General features: G+C 58.0%; 1 protein-coding gene and 1 long non-coding RNA gene across 7 annotated transcripts in view; one reads left to right on the plus strand and one right to left on the minus strand.

Moving 5' to 3' along the window:
• Wnt7b (Wnt family member 7B) overlaps nucleotides 1-20,863 on the minus strand; it is a 47,873-nt gene extending 27,010 nt beyond the window's left edge. Inside the window, exon 1 of one of the 5 annotated variants that reach the window (XM_052748556.1) lies at nucleotides 20,492-20,863. In XM_052748556.1, coding sequence (XP_052604516.1) covers nucleotides 20,492-20,562 — 71 coding nt within the window. In that variant the 5' untranslated portion in view covers nucleotides 20,563-20,863. Of the gene's footprint in view, nucleotides 1-5,055; nucleotides 5,115-14,774; nucleotides 15,109-16,355; nucleotides 16,837-20,491 lie in introns of those variants that run through there. The other 4 variants (XM_052748555.1, XM_052748557.1, XM_052748558.1 and 1 more) reach the window with 4 other exon arrangements.
• Nucleotides 6,912-23,084, plus strand: part of LOC128116902 (uncharacterized) — a 40,652-nt gene continuing 24,479 nt past the window's right edge. For both annotated transcript variants that reach the window (XR_008220620.1, XR_008220619.1), the window contains exons 1-2: nucleotides 6,912-11,973; nucleotides 13,401-13,519. This is a non-coding gene — a long non-coding RNA (uncharacterized LOC128116902). The remainder of the gene's footprint in view (nucleotides 11,974-13,400; nucleotides 13,520-23,084) is intronic.

Here is a 23,084-nt window from a genome sequence, read left to right on the forward strand (position 1 = left end):
ATGGGGTGAACACGCCCCAGGCTGGCGTTGAGGAAGGGCATCTGGGCGGGTGGGGCTGGGAGCGGGCTGGAATCTGGGGAATCTAGCCCAAAGTAACTGTAGAATCCTCAGAAACCAAGCTGGGGAAACGAGATGGTTGGGAACGCCACCAGGCACTACCACGGGCAAAGCAGTCACTTTGGTACCAGACCTCAAGGGCTCTCCTTGTTCCCAAGTTTCTCCAATAGGCTTGGACCTCAAAGTCTCACCGCCTACCCGGGAGAGAGAGCTCAGATCATCAGGCTAAACTGTGGGGACCTTAAGGGGACACAGAGTGAACTGGGGCAGCAAGAAGTCACTGCAGTGTCCCCTAGCCTACTATCCCACATACAAGCAGCCCCCTCTATCACCCAAATCTGACCACATCACTCCCCCTGCTCAACATTCATCCGTAGCTCCCCACTGCCCTCTGCTTAGAAATACAAGCCTAGGGAATCGGCTCTGAGGATTGCTCCCTTCTACCTCCACTGTCCACCTCGACTGTGTCCACATGTCCCTCTGTTAGCATGCTGCCCCTTCTCTCTGGCTCCATCTGGAAAACTCTACTCCTCTTTCCAAGTACACCCCTTCCATAAGCCCTGGCATCGAGGAGAGGAACAGCAGGCACTTGTTCTGAGAGTCTAAATCTCATCCCTCTGTGCCCTGCGGTTCCTGTCTTTACGTCACCTCCCGAGGGTCGGTGCCTTGAGAACAATGCCAAGTCCTAGTTGAATTTGGGGCCCAAGAGTGACCTGCAGAGGAAGGGCCCTCTTCAGCTCCCATAGAAGACAGGAATAAAGGAACGAACAGACTAGACACCCGAGAAGCACACACAGGAAACGACAGCTGGAATTCGGCACCCAGACAACCACCTCATTTTGTAAAGGATTTGACACGTTTCCCCAGAGACTCAGGAGAAGCAAGCAGCACCGTGCAGTGAGATGCAACCTCACCCGTCCTTCCCGGAATGCAAACCGCTGCGTGCCCACCAGGATCCCTGTGAGCAAAACTGAGAAGCGGTAAAAACCGGGTGCGGGCGAGGAGGTGGGGGAGCAGAGTCCTCCCGCACCACAGTCGCTGTGGGTAGCAGCAGTTTGGCAGAGAGTTAAAAGTCACACAACAAAGCTGCCCGGAAATTCCATTTCTTGGCATAGATCCAAAAGAGTTGAAGACAGGTGTCGAAACAAAACCTTCTGTACAAATGCTCCCAGCAACACTATTCACAGTAGCCAGAGGATGGAAATAACCCAATTCTCCATCGACGGATGAGTGACCGAAAACAAAATGTGGTATGTCCATGCCATGGAATATTATTCGGCCATAAAAAGGAATGAGGCATGCATTCATGCCCCAATATGGAAAAAGTTCAAAAACATTATGCCATGAGAAAGAAGGCAGACACAGAATCCCAGATGTCACCTGAGTCCGTTTAAAGGTAATGTCCAGAATGGGCAAACCCACAGAGACAGAAAGCATGTGAGAAGGAGGGGATGGAGACTGGATGCTGAGCAACTGTGGAATTCCCATCTGGGCGATGGGGCTATGTAGGTATTGTGGCGCTATGAAAACATGAGATACCACCCTTCTGTGGCTTAAGATGGATAGGGCAGTAAATTCCATTTGATGTGCCTCTCAACCACAATTTTTAAAACAACTGCAATGCACAGGACTCTACACACTTCAATGTAAAGGACCCACCAGAGGTAGGCTATCGCCCCATGTGGGTGTTGGTGCCGCCAGAACTAGAATTCCAGCCCCTCAGCCCAGTTTGTGACCACACACTCTCACCAGTGTGTGAATCACAGGCTATCAGGAGCACAGTGACCAGGTACAGTCACAATTTGAAGACGACACCAAACTTGTCTTCCTTGGTGCGAGCGGGAATCCCACTGACAGTACTCAGCACTCCCCTCTGATGCCAGGCTCTGTGGGGTCTCTCCTGATGTACCAACCCCACAAAGACTCTGCTTTGCAAGGGCGGGGGCGGGGGAGTGCTCAGAGGGGTTGGGGAGCTTGGGAGGCCTCCAGTCCCACTCAGAGCCTGCACTCCACTGCCAGAGCTCGGGGTGGAGGCTGAACTAGGCGTTGGGAAACCTGTGCAAAGCTGTAAGCCCTGGGAGGGAGACCTGGGAGTAGGTGTGAAAGATCAGGCCTTCTTCCTTTTTTTTTTTTCTCTTTGAGACAGGATTTCTCTGTGTAGCTTTGGAGCCTGTCCTGGAACTCGCTCAGTAGACCAGGCTGGCCTCGAACTCACAGAGATCTGCCTGACTCTGCCTCCTGAGTGCTGGGATTGATGGCGTGTGCCATGCCATCACCGCCCGGCACCTTTTTTTTTTTTTTTTTTTAAATCAAGGGTTTTATTTATTTATTTAGTGCTTATATGTGTGTGGATGTGCCACAGAACATGTGTGTGGAAATCCGAGGTCAACTTGTGAGAGTTCCTTCTCTCCTTTCACCGTATTGGGTCCTGAGGATCACGTTGTCAGGTTTGGAAGAAGCACCAGTATCCACTTAACTTCCATCCTTTTTTGTGGGGGCCTGTAACCCAGGCTGACCCTGTCCTCACTCTATAATTCTGCCTCAGCCCCTTTAGTTGGGGGTTGTGGGAGAGTGCCACCCTATCAGGCTAGGCCTTTTGAGTTTTGTTCTCAAAACCCAATCTGAGCCACCTCCTTGCTGAAAAGCCATTCATTCATTCATTCATTCATTTGGCTTATGGTGGAGAAACTTGGTTGCAGTTCTCCATACCATAACCCCTGGCACCGACTGATCAGATTCCAAGCTCCTAGAGCAGGCTAGACCCTGGCCGATCCAAGCCTTTGGGACAGGGGAGTGGGCTGCAGGCCGAGTGGGAAACATGGTTAAAACTCTAAAACCTAAGCAGCTGGTGCCAGCAGAAGGCTAATGGCATGTGGGGCCTTGCCGAGGCTGTTGGCAGTGGGATGAGAGCATGCCTGGCACCCTCAGCAGGCCACCCTGCAGGTGGGCCCCCGGCTCTCATCCCACATTGGGAAAACCCTCTTCCCAGCCAGCAGCTGCCTGCTCAGGTGTCCAAGTGACCAGACCAGGGAGGCCCGTGAGCAGAGGAGCCTGGCTGGCAGGGCTGTGTGCCTCTGTGGTTGACTTTTTCCGTGGAAAAATTCTGTTCTGGGCTTGTCCCTCGAACTGCTCAGGGGCCTTAGGACATGGGCAAAGTGCCAGGAACGGTGGGCCACTGTGAGCCTACAAACCTTCCTCACCTCTGGCCTGGATCCGGCTCCTGGCAAGAGCTCAGAGGGGCTGTAGATAAGACCTCCAGGCTAAGGCCAGAGGCCAGCAGAGGCCAGCAGAGACCAGGGGCACCTGAGTCTTGGGATGCCCAGCTCTGGATTTAGGCTTGGTAGCATGACAAGGGGGACTGCCCTGGACAAGAAGACCTTTCTATCTACCAGATGCTTAAAGGGATGGGACTGTCTTCATGACAAGGGTCTTGAAGAGGGAATGGCAGCGGAAAAGAGCTCAACCTGACTGGCACTGCCCAGTGGCAGATACCAGGCTACAGACACCCAGCCCTCTAATGCAGTGGCGAAGGCCACGAATTCTGTTGCTGACAAGCTCTGTGGGAACCCTGAACATGCCTCTTCATGGTGGAGTGGGGGAAACTCAGGCACATTCCCTAACCTCTCTCTATGCTTCAGTTTCCTCCTCAGTAAAAGGTGTGTGAGAGCAATCTGGACACACGACAGAGCAGGTGACAAGGAGACTCGCTGGGGGCACATGTGCACTCACACCACAGCTGGTATGCCGTGACATGTGGTGTGTGCGGTCGTCTCTACCCTCCAGGCCTGAGGCTGGGGTCACTCTGGTCCCTCACTGGACACCCATGGTTGACGCACTCCTGGCTCCAATCAGTCCCTCTGGGATGAGCAGGGCACCGTACCTACAGTGGGACCCTGAACCAGTGAGCGCTCACTGTGGTCTCCACGCCCACCCAAGGGGCCATCCTCAAGGCTTCTCCTCCCTCCAATCTAGCCAGCTCACTCACGGTCCAAGAACCGAGGGAAAACAGTATCAGTGACCCCAGCCAGTACAACGACCAACCACCAGAAAAGCTGTGGCCATGCATAGGGGGCAGACCCCTTCTTCAGGCCAGGCCTCACCCTGGGGTCTCCTCCAAGTAGGCCCCCCTCTCCAACATCCTTGGAGAGCACCAGCTCACATTAAAAGGCTGGGAGCGGGGAGGGTGCTCCCTAGGATCAGGACTGAGGTAATCTTGTTCTTACTTGGTGTAAAGGACACTTATACTTCCTTCAGGAAGGAGGCCCTCCAAAGCCTGCTGTCCCCCCCCCCCCCCCCCGGCAGGGGGCGGAGCAGGAATCTATTCTAAATCCTTCATGCTGCTAGAGTTTTAAAGTGCTTGACTCAGAAAAGGCCCACCTACTGTGTGCTAGACTGAGCTCCAGGTCCACTTAATGTCCCTCTATAAAAACATCAGGGGTCAAGTAGGATACAAATTGTTATTCTTCTCCCCCAGAGGCCCAGAGAGGTTTGGCTTCCTGAGCTGGCAGGAAGGCAAGGAGCGAGGAATGCAGCCCACTGCCCCCGCGCCTCAGTGCATGAACGAATGAAGGATCTGTGAGGGGATGAAGGCCTCCAGTCGAGCATCTCAGAGGCACTGACACACAGCAGAGGCCCCTCACAGGACAGTGACCTGGCTCGTGGCTCACATGCCAAGCTGAGTGAAATGTGGGGCACCCTCAGTGCGGCGGGGCAGTTGATGGCTATAGGGGAGTCGTGGGGTTCCCTCTCTTCATCCTGGGTGACAGGTCAGTGAAAACCATGTCATTTGCCTTGTCCCTTTCCACTGAAATGGCCAGAGAGAAATGGTGTCATGGCTAGCTGCAGAGATGACCAATGGAACAGTCTCTCCCACCCAGAGGAAGCTTCTGGCCACCTTCAAAATCCACGGGTGTGTCCTAAGGTGGCCACAGAGCCGGGCTTCTCCACCCCAGTATTCCCTTTAAATCTCTACCCACAAGAGCAAATAATAGCAAATACCCATAATAGCAGTGACCTCTGCAGGGCTCTTCTCTCCGGCCCGAGCCTTTTCCACACGGGACCAGGCTGCCCCCAGGCTGCTGGGCTGGGACAAACACACAGGAGGGAAGTCATGGAATGTAAAGACTAGCACAGGATCCAAAAGACTGTTTAGAACCGGAACTGAGCCCACGTTGGCCCGGAGACTCTCAGGGACCTGGCACTCCTCTCTGAGAAGCAGGTGCCTCTTAAGAACTCCCCCAGCACAGGCCCCTTAGCCCTCCTGTCCCACCAGTCTCACCTGCTCCAGCTCCCGGCCTAGCCCGGGGCCCTGTCTGCACTGCATGCAACCTGCTCCATCTCAGGACCTGGCCCAGCCCTCCCAACCTCAGACACAGCCTCTTGAACAGCCGTCTTCCCTCCATCCTCCCTACCCTGTGGTGCCAGTATCAGGCCTCTCTCTTCTCCCCGCTGCTCCGCTTTCAGACCTGCCCTCCCACCGCGGACACACCTCCTCCTAGGCATCGCATCTCCAGCTCCCTTGGGATCCCTGGACTCAGTGTGTGACCCTAAGTCCTGTCCAAAGGCCATTTGCAGCAGGCTCTGCCCCTTGCCTGCTGCTGAGGCCCTAGGGCACGTATTCCCCATCTCTGCCAGGTAACTGACTGGTCCCAAAAGGGCCCTGGGTTTGAAAACACCCACTCCTCATGTTTTCCTGCTCCAGTCCTAACTCTGGAAGGTAGGGACAGGCTGGTCTAGCTTCCCTCTGGGCCCCCCCAGACTTGGCCCAGCCAGCTGCCCAGCTGCCCAGCTGCTCAGCAACTCCAGCCCACGCTCCTGGCCCAGGGCACTTTGTAATTCTTCCTTCTTGGGCATCCTCCGGCAAAATATTTGAAGAATGTTCTAATTATCTATGATCGGCCAGGAAGGCGGGCCTGGGTCCACTCATCCAGGAAGTAACTCAGCAAATCCCCTGGAGGGTGGCGCTGAGCTCTCCCTCGGGTGGGCAGGTGTGTCCGGGGCTTTTCCAGCCAGTGAGGGGCCCAAGGGCTCTTTCCAGACTCTGAAGCACAGAGGGGTACTCGGGCAGTGGGGGGTGGGGGGTACTGGTTGGGAGACAGGGCTAGAAGAACCTCAATGTTCCTGCCAGGTAAGTGGGGACAGGAATGTCTCCCTAGTGTAGACTAGCCTCAGCCCCCAGATCAGAGTCCCCCTGACACACAGACATTAGCTACACGCTGAATTAGATAAGACTGACCAAAGAGAGCTGACCCAGGCCAGAACTGAGCACAGCAGGTCCCCTTGGCAGGTCTTTAGAACAGAACTGGTCAGGGTTCTGTTCTAAAGAACAGAACCCAGCAGGTGCCAAGGTCACTGCCTTCAGGCCCCCTGTCTTCCCTCCAGTCCTCCGTCCTCCCTCTGGTCCTCCTTTCAGCCTTCCCTCTGCTGGTAAGCCCAGCTCAGAAACACGGGCAGAGCGTGCAGCTCTAGAGCTGTGTTCGGTTTCTCCCCCTGCGTCCCTCCCCATCTCTCTCTTTCAGGGTCTCGGGTAGCCCAGGCTAATCTCAAAACCACTAAGTAGACAAGGACGATAATGAACTTCTGATCCTCCTGCTTAGACCTCAAAGTTCTGGGGGTGCAGGTGTGCACCACCTCAAAAGGAAAGTACCTGGACCCAGGTGAGGCCCTGGAGGGAGCGTCAGAGGGCAGGTCTAGCCTGGCCATCCAACTGGCCCTTTAGAATGCCCTGACACAGAGCCTGCCTCCATAGACAGAAAGCCGAAAGAGGCACCCACCCAGTTCGGTTCCCTCGCTGTTCTAGCCATCCTCACGGTCGCTCCTCGTGGTGAGCCTTGAAGCCCAAACTCACAGGGGGGGGGGGGGGGGAAATAGACCGAAATAAAGCTAGAAGGGCCCTGAGGTAGCCAGGGACTGGAAATGGCTGAGGGCAGGTTCCTCTAGAGCTCTGCCTAGGAATTCAGCCACCCCAAAGCCCCTTCCCTAACCTGCCTGGGCCTCGGTTTCCCATTTGACTATCAAAGGGCTGAGGTGAAAGTCAGGATACCTGAGGCTAGATCCTAAAGAGGGCCTCTGTGGCTGTGGGGACTAGGCTCCAGTCCTGTGCAATCTTTCTGACCAAGCTGGGCCTCAGTCTACCCATCTGTCAGGAGGGTGTACACTCTGCCATGGTTGGGGCCTGCTGTAGGCAGCCCTTCCCCTCCAGCATGGGCCCCACTTGCTCCCCATCTTTCCGGACCACTGCTCCCCTCAGCTGCTCCTGGTGTTCCCAGGCAAGAAAGGAGAGATTCTGCTAAAGGCTTTCCCACCCTTCCACATAGCTGGCATTCCATCCAGGCTTCCTGGGACCCCACCCTGGAGAGAAAGAAGGCAGTCTGGGAGAAAGCAGGCGGTGAGCAGGAGGCCTGGGTAGGCTGGGGCTGCTGGAGATGGGAAAGCCACAGCCTCAGAGTGGCACATCCAGGCATGGGCACAGGGGTCCAGGGGGGCTGATGGATTCACGGAGCCCTTACAGGGGTCATTTTAATTCCAATGGCCTGCAACTTCAGACATTTCAGGACCTCTCCTGGCACACAAGGCCCACAGTAACCTAATGGATCAAGTCTTTGCCCTGGGAAGGGCACCCTGCCCCTCTGACCGTCAAACAGGGCTTCATATCCAGCTCACTGCCCCCACCTCCAGGAAGCCTGCCTGACCCTGCTTCATTCTCACTGCTGGCAGGGCCAATGTGTGCCAAGCCTGGCACAGGGGCTGAAGTGGCTTCTCTCTGTCCTTACCCCTGGCTTTTCTCTTTGCTTCCCACAGTACAGGTGGAGATCGCCACATCCAGAGATGCCAGGGCCCCTGAGGCTGTGAGGCTGGCTGAAGCTCAGCTGGAGCTGAGACCCCCCATCAGCCCAGCACGGCACTTACTACACAACCTATGTGATATGGGGTGCCCTGAAGGCATGGCTGGCCAAGACGCCAACCTGAGACCCAGCAACAGATGGACAGGTGGGTGTAAAAGGTGGGAGGGAGCTGGCAGGGCCCCACTGGCCTACTGCCAATTTGGGAGTCTAAACACTGGATGGCTGAGCCAGCACTTCCTGGGACACTCTGAGCATATTCTGAGTTTTAAGTTTGGGGACCAAGTCCCACACACAGAGGATAGCGAGTCACCATCTGTCTACAGACCTCAAGGCAGAGCTGAGCTAGTGTAAGGTGGGAGACAGAGCCTAGAGAGGACAGGGCCCGCAAGCCACACAGCACCCGGGGCAGTGTGAGCCTCAGCCAGGGACCAGACCCATCCCTGCTATCTGCTGTCATCACAGCTGGGGACCTGTCTGAGTCAGAAGCCCCCTGGCCACTGCTCCCTGGTCCCTCACCTTATGGCTTTCTCCATGACCTGAATGGCCTCCCCAGCCAATTGCCTCCAAAATCGAACGCCCTGGGAAAGGAGCCACTCAATCCTAGTGGCCAGCCTGGCTAGGAGTTCATTATTCCCATTTTCCAGAGGAGGCTCAAAAAAGGGCAGTCTTTTGTCCAAGGCTGAAGAGCAGCTTGGCACAGATAAAGCCAAGTCGTTGCCTCTGCCTCCTTGATACCCTCCCTCTGAAACTATGGCGAACCCGTTACTTCCGGCTACGGGAATCCCCACCTTGACAGTCACAGGGGAAGATGGGGCTCAGTTCTGGGCTTGTAGACCTGCCTGTACACCCCACCCCTGCGCTGCTCTGTGAGGGGTCCAGAAAGAAACACAGACCTGCAAGCTGCCAAAGGGTAACACCGGCCTCTCAACCTATGCTGCTTCATAGGCGGCAGGGCTATCAATCACACAAAAGGAGGACTTCCCTCGGGCGGACTCATTACCACGGACTCTACTGCAAAGACACTAGGAAGCAGCACAGAACCTCAGGCAGGGCCAGGAGCCCCCCACCACAGGTTCCACAGCCTGAAGGGAAGCTGTCCAGCCCTAAGACCGCCCGCTCCCGCTGCAGGAGGATAGGATAAAAGTCTAAGCACTTTTCTCCCTGGCCATCTTGAAGGCTGTGTCCCTGAGGTCCCTCGCGCCACGAATCTCTGTCCCAGAACTCTGGCAAGGTAAAGAGAAGCTAGAACTGTCAGGCCCTGGCTAATGCTCTCTCCACACCACCTTACCACACCACCAACTCCAGGCTCTCCCACTTCAGTCTTAGGCCATGATGTATCTCAGCCCAGCCCATCAGAAGGTCACTCTGGGAGGCTGGCGTGCTTAATCTGGTGTTCTACCCTGTGGCAGGGCCACCGAAGGGAATACCAGCCCTGTTTGGTCCACAGGAAGGCCACACCAGCACTTTGGCCCACAGCAGCATATATGGTGGCTTAAATTCATCCCTCCCCTACCAGCCAACCCAGTCTATAGGGACACAGCATGTCCCGGGAAAACAGAGATGATGGAGATACCATGAGGCAAGGTGGCAAGTCTGTTTCCGGGGAGGGGGGGGTGGTCAGCAGCACTTGGAAAGTCCCCGCACTCCCTGCCAGAGGTGAAGTCACCCCCAGAAGACCGGAGTCCCCTCCCGGAAGGTGTTCAGCCAGCCCTCAGTTCCTGCTTCAACCTGTGTCCCCCAGGCTGGTAGGGATGACTTCTGATGCCTCTCAGGTCACCCTACACTGGAAGTCTTTCCTGGTTCACCCCTACTGCAGGTAGTCAGGGCCCCTGCTGTAGGGCTCTGTGTGAACTCAGAGGAAGGTGGACTGGAGGGCTGAGATAAATTAAGGGGGTGTGAAAAGTCAACTGAATGGGCGGGGCTAGCTAGAGGGCGGCTCTAGAACCTCCCTCAGACGGGAAACCAAGATCTAGAGAAGCCAAGGGTACCCCAAAACCAGGCCCAGCCACATCTGAGAGCGTATCATCAAGCACATACTGAACCGACACACAGGTCCCAGGCTGGCTTGCTGGACCTACTTTTCTTCCTGTTAAAGCTGGCCTCAGATTTGCTGGAGCAGAGCCAAGACAAGCAGGGACATCTCCACATCCCCCAGGAGCATCGCATCTCTGTCCCCAGGACTCAAGCAAAAGCTAGCCCCCCAAGTTGTTGAGGGGGGGCTTTGCTCCGGGACCAAGGACTCCTGGTCCCCAAATCTTGCAACCAACTGCTCTAGTTGGATTCTTCACCCTATATAAAATCCATTACTTATAAAATGTAATGAATGTGAGAGGCAACAGTGTTGGTCAGATGCTAGAGGCAGCATGGACCTCAGAGTCATACAAACCTGGGTTCAAATCCAGCCTCAGATGCCCGGACCTGAGACACACCTGGCCCTGATCACCCGCCCCACCCTCACATTCCAATGCCGGAGGTGGCTTGGTTTAGCCCTGTGCCAGCAGCCAGGGAGCACCGAGACGCAAGAGCAGACTCCAGACAGGCTGTGCATGCCAGGCCCACAGGACAGGTCCTTCTGGAAATGTGAACCCTGGGGCTTGGGTTCCCAGTCTGGAGTCCACAAGACAGCTGGTCCATTCTCATTCTGAAGACTATTGTTTGAGACAGGCCTCGGTATGAAACCCAGGCTGGCTTTAAACTCATGATCCTCCTGCCTCAGCCTTGTGTGCCAGGATAACAGGTGTGCAACCCCAAAAGGACTTTTAAAATCTGGTTTACCCCCAATGGCCTGCTACTGGGAGGGATCTGGAGTCCCACCTGTCCTCCCCCTTCCAGGGACCAGGCCACATGTAGCAGCTTCACCTGGGTTTGCTGGCGGCCTTCTGAGCACAGAGAGATCAGGAAGCCCAATGGAAGAGGGTTCTGGACGGTGATGGAGGCCCTCAAGTATCATCTGATAGGACTCCCAGGGATTCTGGCTTTTCTTCCACCTATGTGCTATGTGCATGCCTGGGTGATCACCGTGGTTCCCAGCCCCGCTCCAGCCCTTGGAAGGCTTCACAACCTATAGCTGTAGTACTGGCTAGTTTTTATATCGACTTGATACAGGCTAGGGTCATCCAAGAAAAGGAAATCTTTACTGAGAAATGCCTCCATACAACTGACCTGTAGGCAAGTCTGTGAGGTAGTACCTTGATTAAGGATTGATAAGGGAGAGTCTATCCCACAGGGAGTGGTCTTAGGTATTGTAAGAAAGCAGGCTGAGCAAGCCACGAGGAGCAAGTCAGTAAGCAGTACTCTTCCACGGCTTCTGCTTCAGTTCCTGAGGACGGTTCTTGCCTCAATGGTTTTCCTCAATAGATGGATCTGGGATATGTAAGCCAAATAAACCCTTTCCTCCCCAAGTTGCTTTTGGTGATGGTGTTTATCACAGCCACATCAAACCTAAGATAGCTACCATGGCCACGCAGGGGCCACGGCACTCCGGCATCTCCTACTCCCAGTCTCAAGCATGGTTGCAGCATATCTGCACTGGCGCGGTCATTTAGCCACACACCTAACTGCTTACACTGTGGGCCCAGAGCACTGGATTCCCTGGTATCATGCTTACACCTACTTGGATGCCTCCAGGACCAGGAAGCTGTCTCCCAGACAGCACCAAGGCTGGCCCAAGCCTGGGGATCCATACTCAAGGGCAAGGTGACTCTAGGTGGGTAGGGGGCTGGGGGGAGGGGCAGACTGAGCTAGAAGACAAGGAAAGAGAGGGAGCCTGGAGTGCACCTGTACCCACCCCCACCCATCGGCCAGCCTGAGGGGAGGCCCCCAGCCCCACACCAAGGAGAGAGGACAAACGGCCGTTTTGTCCTTGGCCAGCGGGCGGCCTGTACTACACAATGACCCTTTCATCAGGCTGAGGGAGCCCTGGGCCGGGGTTTCATCTGACAAGGGAGGGCGCCAGCCTCTTGTCCCCTTGGGAGGGGAGCTGAGCCCTATCCCAGCCGGACTCAGGACTGTGCAAAATGGAGGCCTCCAGGGAGCCTGCTGAAGCTGTCCCACCTGCCTGGGAGATGGAGAGGTTAGTGGGCTGGCTATGGGCTGCACAGAGGGGCCCTGCTCTGGGCACTTCCCCCTGACCCTCTGCGGACAGACAGCCTGGGTCTAAAATACCAGTATCCATCCCAGCCCCTCTGCCACTCCCTTGCTCAGAACACTGGCTCAAACCCCAGCAGGGCATCCATGTCCACCAGGATACCTGCAGCAACATAACCCTGGTCCACGTGCCCCTCCAGGCCAGCCTGAGGCTTGGAGGCTCTGCAGGAGAGTTCGAGGGTAGAGCGGCAGAGGCAGGAAGCATCATTTCTAGACATCTCCCTTCGTGGTAATCACCTGCCTCACCGCACTGGTGACAGCTGGCTGTGCCCCCTCCCCCTTCTGGGATGGATCACTGCAGGGAGAGCCAGCCATGTGGGGGCTAGAGCCAGGAGGGCAAGATGATGACCCGGGGTCTGGGGGACCTCATCTCTCAGGACACCAGTGCTGGGTCTGCCTCTCCATCTCCATGGGGACCCATGGGAGGATGTGTTTGACAGCCATGTTCTCTCATTCAGGAGTCTCTACTGGGACCTTCCTTAGTTTGGCCAAAACACTTCAATCTTTAAAAATCCTGTTTAGATCCACCTGCAGAATGCCCTCCAATACACCCAAAGAGCACACCATTCCCTCCTGAGCGACTGTTCCCTCTACGACTCCCTCGGTGTCACTAGAGGCCAATCCCACCCGCTTCCTGCTACCCAAGAGCCACCCTGAACTATCCTGAACTATCCCTTACATCAGGATCTGCACTGAACACAGGCCCTGAATCTTCTCTGAGTGCTCCAGGCTGCCCTGTGAGGTTGTCGTGACCTCCACAGAGTCTCCCTGAGCAGAGGCGTTAGCTAGGAACAGGATACAGCCAGGCAGGAAGAGGTAGCACTGGGATGAAAATCCAGATTTGGCATGCCTCATGGTCTCCAGGACTCCAAGGAAACCAGGTTAGAAAGGGTCCCATGCTCCAGCTTTCCCCACGGCCAAAGCCCAAAGAGGCAAAGCCCTCTGCACACACAGGGGCTGGGAAAAGTCCACCCCAGCCTATACCTCACTCCCCTCTCAGCTGCTGCGTCTTACCATACCACAGTGGGTTTGGGGTAGTTTTCTGTGGTTCCGGGGGCTCCAGCTGGCAGGTTTCCTGGGAGTTACGCTTGCCCTCGGGTGTTCCAGCTCTTACCTTGTTGTGCCAATAGTCTATGGGGTGTCATATGCTTTCAAACCCAGAGACAACTGGGTCTGACCTGAGACTTCTTTCCCCTGTGACCGGTGAGGAGACCTGAGCCCAGACAGACATCACCCTCTAGGTGACCTGTCCATGTTGGAGTCCTATGACCCACACTGTCCCCCCCCCCCCGACTGTGATGCCACAGGAGCAGCCTGATTCAGCGCCCATCTCACCAAGGGTCATGCCCACAGGGCTTTTAGGACTGTGGTCAGCACCACCAGCAAAGCCACAACAGGAGCCAGGAAGAGGCCTGACGGGGCCTGGGGAGGACAGTGGTGAGCACCCTCTGCACCCCCAAGCCAGGTGGTCGGTGAGTAACCATCCTGTCACCCATGACTCACTCGGCTCCCCAGAGCAGGCGGTTACCATGACAGGCTATACCGGAAGACATGGGGGGGGGGGATCATCACAGACAACTACCACATCTAGGACAGGGAGGCCAAGAACGGAAGGGACCTGCCCTTACAGTAGCCCAGGCTGGTTCTGGCTCCAGGCTGGGGCCTGGCCCTGACACCAGCTGACCCAGCACTCCAGACCCTGCTTGTGGCCTCACCTCCCATTTGCCTTCCCTTGGTCCCTTGTGGTTTCCCTACTTGGCCCCCACTCTCCAACACGGGTAGAGGTGGTCAGAGCTGCTGTCCCAGCTGGGTCACCCTTGGAGTCTGATGGGAGCTCAGGGCCCTTCCAGGCCAGCACACCCGTCCAACATGATCAGCAGTAGGGGCCCAGGCATGTGTCTGGGATTCACTGTGTTCGGATGATAGCCCAGCATGGGGAGCTGGGAGAACAGCCCAGTTGAAAGGGGCAGGATCAACTGTTGGCCGGTGTCTGTGACCCCAGCAATGGGATGCCTTCTGGAAAGTTCTCTGGAACAGAACACAGCCTCCACTCAGGGCCCCTCCTCGCTGTGGCATCCTCTGGGACATTCCTGTAGTGCTAGGGAGGGGGGGTGTCTCACACTGACCCCTACCACCTTCCCGTTACCAGAGTTATTCTGCACTGACCATCTAACCAAGTTCTGCCACAGGGGTGCCTGAACCGTGGTGGGCTAACGCACCATGCTTTCATTCTAATTGTAGAGGCCTGTTCCCTCCCAGGCATCTTAGGCAGGCAACCCTGTGATACCCAGCAAGGTGAGGAAGGCTCAGCATCACAATCGTGGGCCCTCTCTTTCTCTTTCCCAGGAACAAGGCTTATGAAGGGCCGAACCAGCGCTTTCTCCCCATCTTTCATAGCTGAACACCAGGCAGTACTAGTGATGAGGAAGGGACCTGGTCTGCCTTACCACCCCCCATCCTGCCCCCCCCCACCTCACCCCCAGCTACCACCACTCATGCTGGCCCCAGCTCTGGCCTGGACACATTTGAAAAGCTGTTCCCTTGAAAGAATTTCAGCCCCCCAGAGCTGGCACCCCCCAGTCAGGGACAAACCTATGTGGGTACAGATGGTGGAGGTCACCACAAAGCTGGAGTGGGCCCTCCAGGAGAAAGCTGGGGGCCTCAAAGGTACACTGGCTACCATCTGCCAAAGAGCCCTGCAATTGCTGTGCAGCCAATGGCTCTTACCATCCTCTCCTCTCAGACCCAGCTCCTGGCTTCCACCCCTGGACACCTCCCCAGGAACACCAAACCTCAGCTGCTAGCTTCCCCAAATGATCTCTCAGAGTTAACTGCAGGCTCTTCAGCAAGGCTTAAGACTGGGATGGCCAGGATCTGGGGAAGGGGAGGTCTCAGGAGCCCCAGAAGCAGGAGCCTTGGAGTCCTTGGCTGATCCATTTCAAGGAAGGACATCAGAAGCAGGATTCTTTTGGCCAGGTCCCCACTGATCAGGCGGTGCCTACGGGCCCAGCGCCCTGCCCCGGGAGGCCTGCTCCTCCCCACCCCAGGCGATGCCTCCGCAGCCAGGGCTGCCGCCGGGCTTGGAGCGCTCCCTCTGCCCGGACCTTGTAATTATGTTCCACAGCCGGGGAAACCGCGGGCCTCGCAGCATCTGGCTGCGGTTGCGAACTTTTGTTTCAAGATGCGCGACTATTTATAGAAGGAAAACTGGTAGGATAGTAATTTCCTAGGAGCTGGAGGAGAAATTGGCCGCGTCTTTATTAAAAGGGGTGGGGGCGGGGCAATTTATCAGGACTGTGGCCGCGGGGCGGGGAGGGGGTGGTGCAGGGAGCGGGAAGGCGGCTGCCGCCTCTGGCCGCGTTAGGCGACCCCGGACGTGGCCCGCGTGTTAAGGAGGGGGCGGGGGAGGGGAGGAGAGGGAGAGGGAGCGCTGGCTCTGAGGTTTAATCAGTAGCATCCAGCTTCAATTCCCCCAAACGGCGGTTCCATAAATCAAACTTCTTTTTAAATCGGAGGCCAGAGCATATGCGTCCCATTAGGAATCGGGCGAAGCCACCGCTGTGAGGACGCGCCCCCTCGGCTCGCAGGGCCGCCTTGGGCCCTGCCCCGAGCTTCCCATAGCCTGGTGGGCGCTGCCCAACCCCTCGCTCGTGCGCCCTGCTCTGCGCCCTCCCTGGGCCTTGATACCTGGGAGCTCCGCAGCCTGAGCGCGCACAGTGCGCGCCCTCCTCACCTCCAGGAGAGGCATCTAGCAGAACAGGGGTCAAGGCCTCCAGGCGCGGCAGGATGGCGCGAGTGACCAGAGACTTCGGGGAACAACCTCGGCGCGCTATCTGGTGGGGCGCAGCATGCACGTGTCTGCCAGTGTGTGTGCTGGGAAAGCAGACGTGTGCGTGTAGCTCTCCTTAGTATGGCACGCCGCATGGGTTAATATGGCCTAGGGAGAAGGTCTTCCGCTGATCCAGGATCCTGCTGGGACGCGAAGGAAATCTTCACGCCCACTGGTTAGCTCCGACCCTTGCGCTTGGTGCACACAGCCTAATCTGCAAGAGCTGTCCGACCTCTCCAGAGCCAACTTTTCTCTGACTCCAAAGCTAAAATTTCTCATTGCCACAGCTGCCCCCCAGGTGTTCTACATCGGCGGCTGAGGCCAGCAAAGTGGCCCAAAGGTCCCCAGCTTCTGTGTACGCAGGGCACCCAGCGCCGCACCCCGGGACCCTCTTGCCACCTCCCCCGCCCTCCATCCTACTGCAGTAGTGGCTAGAGGCTACCCTCTCGCCCACCCCACCCGCCATCCGCGGCACTCACAGGTAGCTGCCGCTGGACAGAAGGAGAAAGATCTGCGGGCAATAGACGGAGACCAGCGCGCTGCGCGGCGACAAGAGGAGCATGATGGGCCGGCGCGCCTGGCTGGGCTGGACAGGCCCCACCCGCAGGGCTTCTGCGCCAACCGAGGCTGGGGTCTCCGCGGCCCTCCCTGATGCAGGGCAGCAGCGCTGGGCGCTAGGGGCCAGGGCTCGGGGGGCGGGGGACAGTGGTCGCCCGTGTCTCGACGCCAGGACCGCACATCGTGCTGTATCTGGGGCAGCAGCGGGCGCTGGGGCTGGAGTTCGGGGCGGGGGCCCGGCGGGGGACAGTGGGCACGCCTTAGCGGCTGTCTGGCCCTCTGTCCGTCTGTCGGTGCGAACGGGCTCTGTCGCTCACTCTGGCTCAAGTCTCCAAGTCTCCCGAAGCGCGCAGCTGCCATTGGACAGGCCGCCCCTACATCCGCCTCCTCCGCGGGCGGGTTTTTTTTTTTTTTCAAGGGGAGGTTGACCAGAGTGTGCAGCGGGTGCCGCCCCCAGGGTTTGCCCAAGTTGCCTTGGCCGGGATACCCTCGCCACAACCTTTGGCTAGAAACACCGCTACTGAGAGCGCATCTCCGGGAGGCACTGCGCGGAGGCGTGTGCGCCTCTTAGGGGCTGTGCTCAGCAACGTGTGCTCATGTGTGCATGCATGTGCTTGCATGTTCCTGCAGGAGCATGGGCGGTTTAGGAGCCCGCAGGTGTGTGTGTACAGATGCCCTGTGTGTGTTGCCCCTCTGCCTGCATGCAGCTTGGTTAGGGATGGCTGGGTGTGGGTCCCTCTCATTGCACCTGGGCCAGCCCTGCTCTGGGGCTACAGTCTGGTGCCTAAACCACCCCCTTCATGCACCTCTTTGGAGAAGGCAGAAGGCCCCCCGGAGAGGGCACCCATCTCTAGCTTCTTCATCTTTTGCTCTTCTTTGAGGAGTTGGTTGGGATGGGTGCGGAGAGATTCTTCTAAAGAACCCTCCCTGTTCTAGTAAATATTTTTCAGTGCCCACAAACAGATTTTGGGTCTCATCTCCTATTTCTGCTGAGGCCTGACTGTATTGGAATGTACTAATACAGAGGCATATGTCAGCTGTGAGAAGTCTCAGAGCAAGGGGGGGGGCTGCACGAAAGGGGGGCTGTGTGTGTGGTACAGTCGTGGTCCTGAAGAGTGGATCCTTGGCTCCTGGGCTTGGCAAGGCGATTCCTGGGCATCCAGGAAGCAGGAACCTACCTCCCTTACCTGCAGACCTCCCTGTCCTTTCTTTGCCACTCGGGTTCTCCTGACCACAATGGCATGGACAAGCCCAGGGCAGGGCTGGTCCTGACATCTCAGTGACCTTAGCTGCTCCCTATCCCACCTTGGCCTCCTCCAGGGCAGCAGGTCCATCTGTGGGGACTTTAGGTCAGGCATTGTGACTCCCTAATGCCATTATGCTTGGAACTTACTGAGAATCCAAGGCGCTTCTGGGGTTTTGAGGGCTGAATTCTCTGGTCCCTGCTGTTATGGGAGGAGGGCATGTGGGATGAATGCACCGGGTGGGATTTCTGGAGGCCCCACTGCACGTACAGACGTGCAGCAGAGGCAGGTTTGGGGGCTGAGATCACAAAAGACCCCCTCCTCGGAATAAACTATCTGGGGAGTCCCCAGGGTGGCTCCCACACCCTTGATCTCCTGATCATTGGTGGGAGCCATAATATTCCACCACCATTACTTAAGGTTAGGGCAGAAGCCATCAGAACTAATGCCTCAGACGCCCCAAAGGGGGTTAACATCACTCCACTATTTTCAGATGATGGTGAGAGGCTGCTCTGGGGTAGGAGTGCACAGAGGTACCTGCCAGAAGTGATGTGAGATGCCCCCTCCAGAGAGATCTCAACCCACTAGGCTTCCACACCACCATCTATCCCTTTAGGTCATATGCCGGCCCAGCAGCCTTTCCTGCCTACCTAATGGAAGACACACAGACAGACAGACGGACGGATGGACAGACAGACAGACACACACACACACACACACACACACACACACACACACGCACGCACACGCGCACACACGAGAGAGAGAGAGAGAGAGAGAGAGAGAGAGAGAGAGAGAGAGAGAGAGAGAGAGAGATTACAAAGAGGTCCAAGCCTCTCCTTTGCAGGTCCCAGGGTGAGTCTCTGCCTGTCCGTCATTCCTTTGGGTCTTTGGAATTTTTTTTAAAAACTCGGGGAGGGGGGATTTTCTGGAGAGAAAAGAGTTCCCCTCCTGGGCTCATGTGCAGGGCTGGGACCATGAAGAGGAAAGCTTGCTCAGTCCCAGAAGGTAGTGGTCACGGGCATTAGGATCCCTCCCAGGCTGGGCTAGAAGAGAGAGACCTTCAGGGTCTCACTCACCTATTCCCTACTCAACACTGACCACCATGCTGTGCAGAACAGCGGGAGCCAAAATCCGACTTCCAGAAGCTGAAGGAAGAGGTACAGAGATGAAACCCAGGAATCCAGGGGGACCCCCAAACTCGGGAACCCAGGTCCTTCTATCTGACACCTTTCCCCATTTGCTGGATAGGAGGCTCTTTCAGAGGCCTCTTGTTGAAGGACTGAGGAAGAAGGCTAAGGAAGACTGGCCAGCGGTGGAAGCCAGAGCCGGTGGAGTCAGGCACCCAACTCAAAGGCCTCGGCGCCAGAGCTAGGTACCTGGGACCAGCCTGAAGCCTTTCTCCCAAAGGGCTGGGGATCCGATCCTTTACAGGCCCAGGAGGATCATTACAGGCTATTGAGAGTCCAGGAAGCCGTGGCCTGCCCAACCCGCCCCCACCTCCAGCAGGCTCAAAGCCGGCACCCCTCACCTTCATAAACAAACACCCAGGGACACAGCCTACCTACACAAACCTACAATAAACACAACCACCAGCAGCCGCAGACACTCCCGCCCAGGACTGCAGGAATAAGGCTAGGACCGGGGACTTCCAACCTTGCCTCTGAGGCCACCAGGCTTGGTCCCTGCCCCTCTCCGGGCCTCAATTTCTTCACCTGTAAGATGGCGGAGGTGCAAAGGGCTGGGAGGGGTGCTGATCTTCAGCTACTGTTTCTACCTCTCGCCTGGAAAGCCAGTCTCCCAGGTACCGGAACCCGCCCCTCCTACAGGTCTGGTCACTGGCCTTCCCAGGGCCAAGATGAGGCTGGCCTCCCAGGCCGGGCGGCGCATAGTAGGAGCGCCGGGTGCAGCGGGGCGCAGACACCCGCAGGTGCTCGGGGTGGGGGTGGGAGTCTGGTCCGGGCCACCAAGAGTGACTAAGGCTCGCGAGGTGCACTGCGCTCCGTTCGGTCACACTGCCCCTCCACCCCCAATCCGGGGAGGCCGAGACAGATTCCGTCTAAAGGAGATCGCGGCTCAACAGGTAAGGACTCGGCTAGGTTCAGGAATGTGGAAATACGACTCGGAGCAGCTACGGCGGCGAGCAGCGAGTGCTGCCCGCCTGGAGCCCGCCCGGCCGCGCCAGGGGGAGCGCGGCGAGAGGGGGCCGGGCGCAGGGCCCCGGGCGGGCGGGGGCGCGGGCCCCGGACGGAGCCCGAGGCTGCTGCGCCAGCCCCGCGGCCCATCCTGAGCCAGCCGGACGAGTTGTCAAGGTAATTTCAACATGTCCGGGTGATGGATAGAGACGCAGGGCCGCAGCGGGTGCGGGGCCTGCGCGCTCGCGGCGGGTGCACGCTCCGATCTCCCCCGCCCGGGATGCCCCCCGCCCCCCGGCTCGGCGCGCCCTCTGGGCGGCGAGCGCTCGGCCCGGGCTCGACGCCCAGCGCAGCCCGGGGGAGGGAAGGCGCGTCCCACCCCCGGGGCCTGGAGCCCAAACAGGTGAAAGTACGCGCCCGGCACGCTCGCCGCTACCCGCGAGCCCCGCGGCGGCCGTCCGCGGGCCGCGCTGTTCCTGCTGCGTCCTGGGCTCCGCGCCCCTCGGGAGCACTCCTGGCTCCGGGGGATCGGATGAGTCTGCGAGGCTGAGGCGAGGGCCGGCCACACGGGCCACTCAGAAACGCCCTTCCCCCCAACTCGGGTCCCTAGGTCTGCTGGGGGAGGCTCCCGAGGCTGCCGGCTCCCCTTCTGCCGCCCCCGCCCACAGGAATACTCACCCGAGCTTCACGTAGAGGACGCCAAAGCAGAGAAACACGTAAAAGATCCACTTTCGAAAGTTTCTGTGCATGATCCAGGGAGGGGGGCTGCGCCATAGACAGCTGCGGCCGGAGGGGACGCGCGGGCGGGCAGGGGCCGGGCAGGGGCCAGGGGGCTGTGGGAGGACCACGCTCAGCCGGCGCTTCGGCTCGGACGGCGGGCGACGCGCGGGCACCCGGCACGCGTTGCCACCATGGTGAGCCCAGGGCGCCGCAGCCGCCCCGTGCGCCCGGGGGAGTGACCCGGGCCGGGAACCGCGACCTCGGAGCCCAGCGGAGTGACCGTGGGGCTCTGCGAGCGCAGGCCGGGGCCGAGCGCAGCGGGCGGGTGGGTGGGCGGGCGCTGCTGCCTCCACTGGGCTCAGCCGCCTGGGGCCGTGCGCGCCTCGCGGTGCGCCGCGGCGGCCAATGTGTCCGCACTTGTCCGCCTCCCCAGGTGACTCGCGGCCCCGGCAAGCGAGCTGCGAGCAGGCGAGCGCGCCCCAGGTAGGAGGATCCGCCTCCCGCCCGCCCTCCTCGCTCACAGCGCGCTCTCGCGCGCGCGCTCCCGGGCTCTCCCCTCCCTTTTCTCCTCCCTCCCCCGTGACACACGAACGCATCTAACCCCGCGCCCCCCCCCCCCCCGCCCCAGGCCAGCTCCCTTCCGATCGCCCTCCCAGGCCTGCGTGGGAAGGGGAGGGAGGGGGAGAGTGCGGCTCTGAAGAGACACCTGCGCTCCTCTGAACCAGTGAGGGTGGGGGTAGGGGCGGGGGCTAAGAAACTCGCGCAGGGCCTGGTGGTCACTTGGTTTCCAGTTTCTAGTCGAAGAGGGAGAGACCACCCACCACCATCTCCTTTCTAAGGGCAGACATCCTCCCCCTAGACATTACTCACATGGGGGCTTCCAGGGCCACACCCCCCGGATCAGGCATCGCTGCCTGCCCAGCAAACTCCGGTGAAAGATCAACGCCCGGCACTGCAGAGCTTGGGACTTAAAGACTGGTAGGCACACTAGCCTGACCACCATTAGGAGTGGCACCATGACAGAGACTCAGAGAAAGGTATCAGAAGGCATCCCTGGAGAGTCCCAGTCTGAGGATTCTCTGTCTCACTCTTCAGGGTTGTCTGATGCGGGTCTCGGATCTGATTCATGTTGATCAGCCAGAGTGGGGCGTTAGACTAGCCTCAGTGCCTGGCACATCCTGTGTGGGTCTGGCTTGATTCTATCCTGGACAGGTGGGTGCCAGGGACCCTGCCTGCCAAAGCTAGGTCTGTCCTATCTCAGCGGACCAGCTAGTAATCAGATACCTGCTGGGGGGGCCCAAACCAGGTTTCCAAGTGTCTTCAGTCCGGGACAGCATCAAATGGAACCATTATAACAAGGGAAAAGACTCGGCAGAGAGCGCTCAGTCTTTAAGGACTAGCCAGTACCCAGTTGCCTGGTGTGGAAATAAGGAGGAGTATGAGGGGGTTCTGTCCTCAGGCCTACATAGCCCAGCTCGGCCAGAAACCTCGAGCTCAGAAGCTATCGTCCCTGCCCCTAAGCCCCTTTTAATCTCTCCAAATCCTCTGAATTGTTGCCATGACCTGGGAAGAGCCACTCCTGGGCCCCAGGTTCAGAGGCCAGCAGGTGCAGCTGTGCAGAACATTTTGGGTTGGAAGACCCTGTAGAAAGGAGACTTTGGACATCACGAGCAGGGAAACTGAGGCACAGACATAAAACAGCAGTATCAATCCCACACCGCAGTCTCCTGAAACCAAAAACTCTGGACTTCGCACAACTTCGTGGGCAGGGAGCTGAGCTGGGCCGGATGGCGGGAGCGAGCAGAACTACCCGGGAGCTTAGCAGGCGGATGCTGCCACCCCGTGGCGACAGGGAGCGACGCTTGCAGCCGTAGCTGGACTTGATGTATTAGGGGTTCCCCACCACGCCCGGGAATCTGGGCACCACTTCACCTGTCGCCGCCAACAGCCTCAGTCTTGGAGTAGGTTAGAGAGACAAAAAAGATTTGTGTGGCTGCAGCGGCGGGGGTGGAGGGGGAGCTGGAATAGCGAGATCATCCCCACGCGTCCTCCATTTGGGGCTTTGGGATTCCCACCCCACCTCCAGCCGACTCAGATCCAGAGGCCCAAGGGTTGGTCTGGGATTCTCCAAGAGGGATGTGGCCGAGAAAAGTGGGTGCTTCTGTTGGTTGATTGGACCCGACCTGCTTTTATGCCTTAGTTTCCCTAAAACATAATGCAGGGTTGCGAAACATAGCGCGGAGAGTCTGCGGCACAGCGTTGTGCTGCCCCCTGCCGGCATCAGGTGGGAAGCGACATCGCCTTGGCTCTTTCTAGGGGGCCTGTAACCACCCACCGTTTGACCTTGCTGTTTAAAAAAGATATGGTTGCCGGGCGGTGGTGGCGCACGCCTTTAATCCCAGCACTCGGGAGGCAGAGCCAGGCGGATCTCTGTGAGTTCGAGGCCAGCCTGGACTACCAAGTGAGTTCCAGGAGAGGCGCAAAGCTACACAGAGAAACCCTGTCTCGAAAAACCAAAAAAAAAAAAAAAAAAAAAAAAAGATATGGTTAA

This window comes from Peromyscus californicus, unplaced genomic scaffold (assembly GCF_007827085.1).
Source record: "Peromyscus californicus insignis strain IS unplaced genomic scaffold, ASM782708v3 Scaffold_20__1_contigs__length_68692818, whole genome shotgun sequence".
NCBI lineage: Eukaryota > Metazoa > Chordata > Mammalia > Rodentia > Cricetidae > Peromyscus > Peromyscus californicus.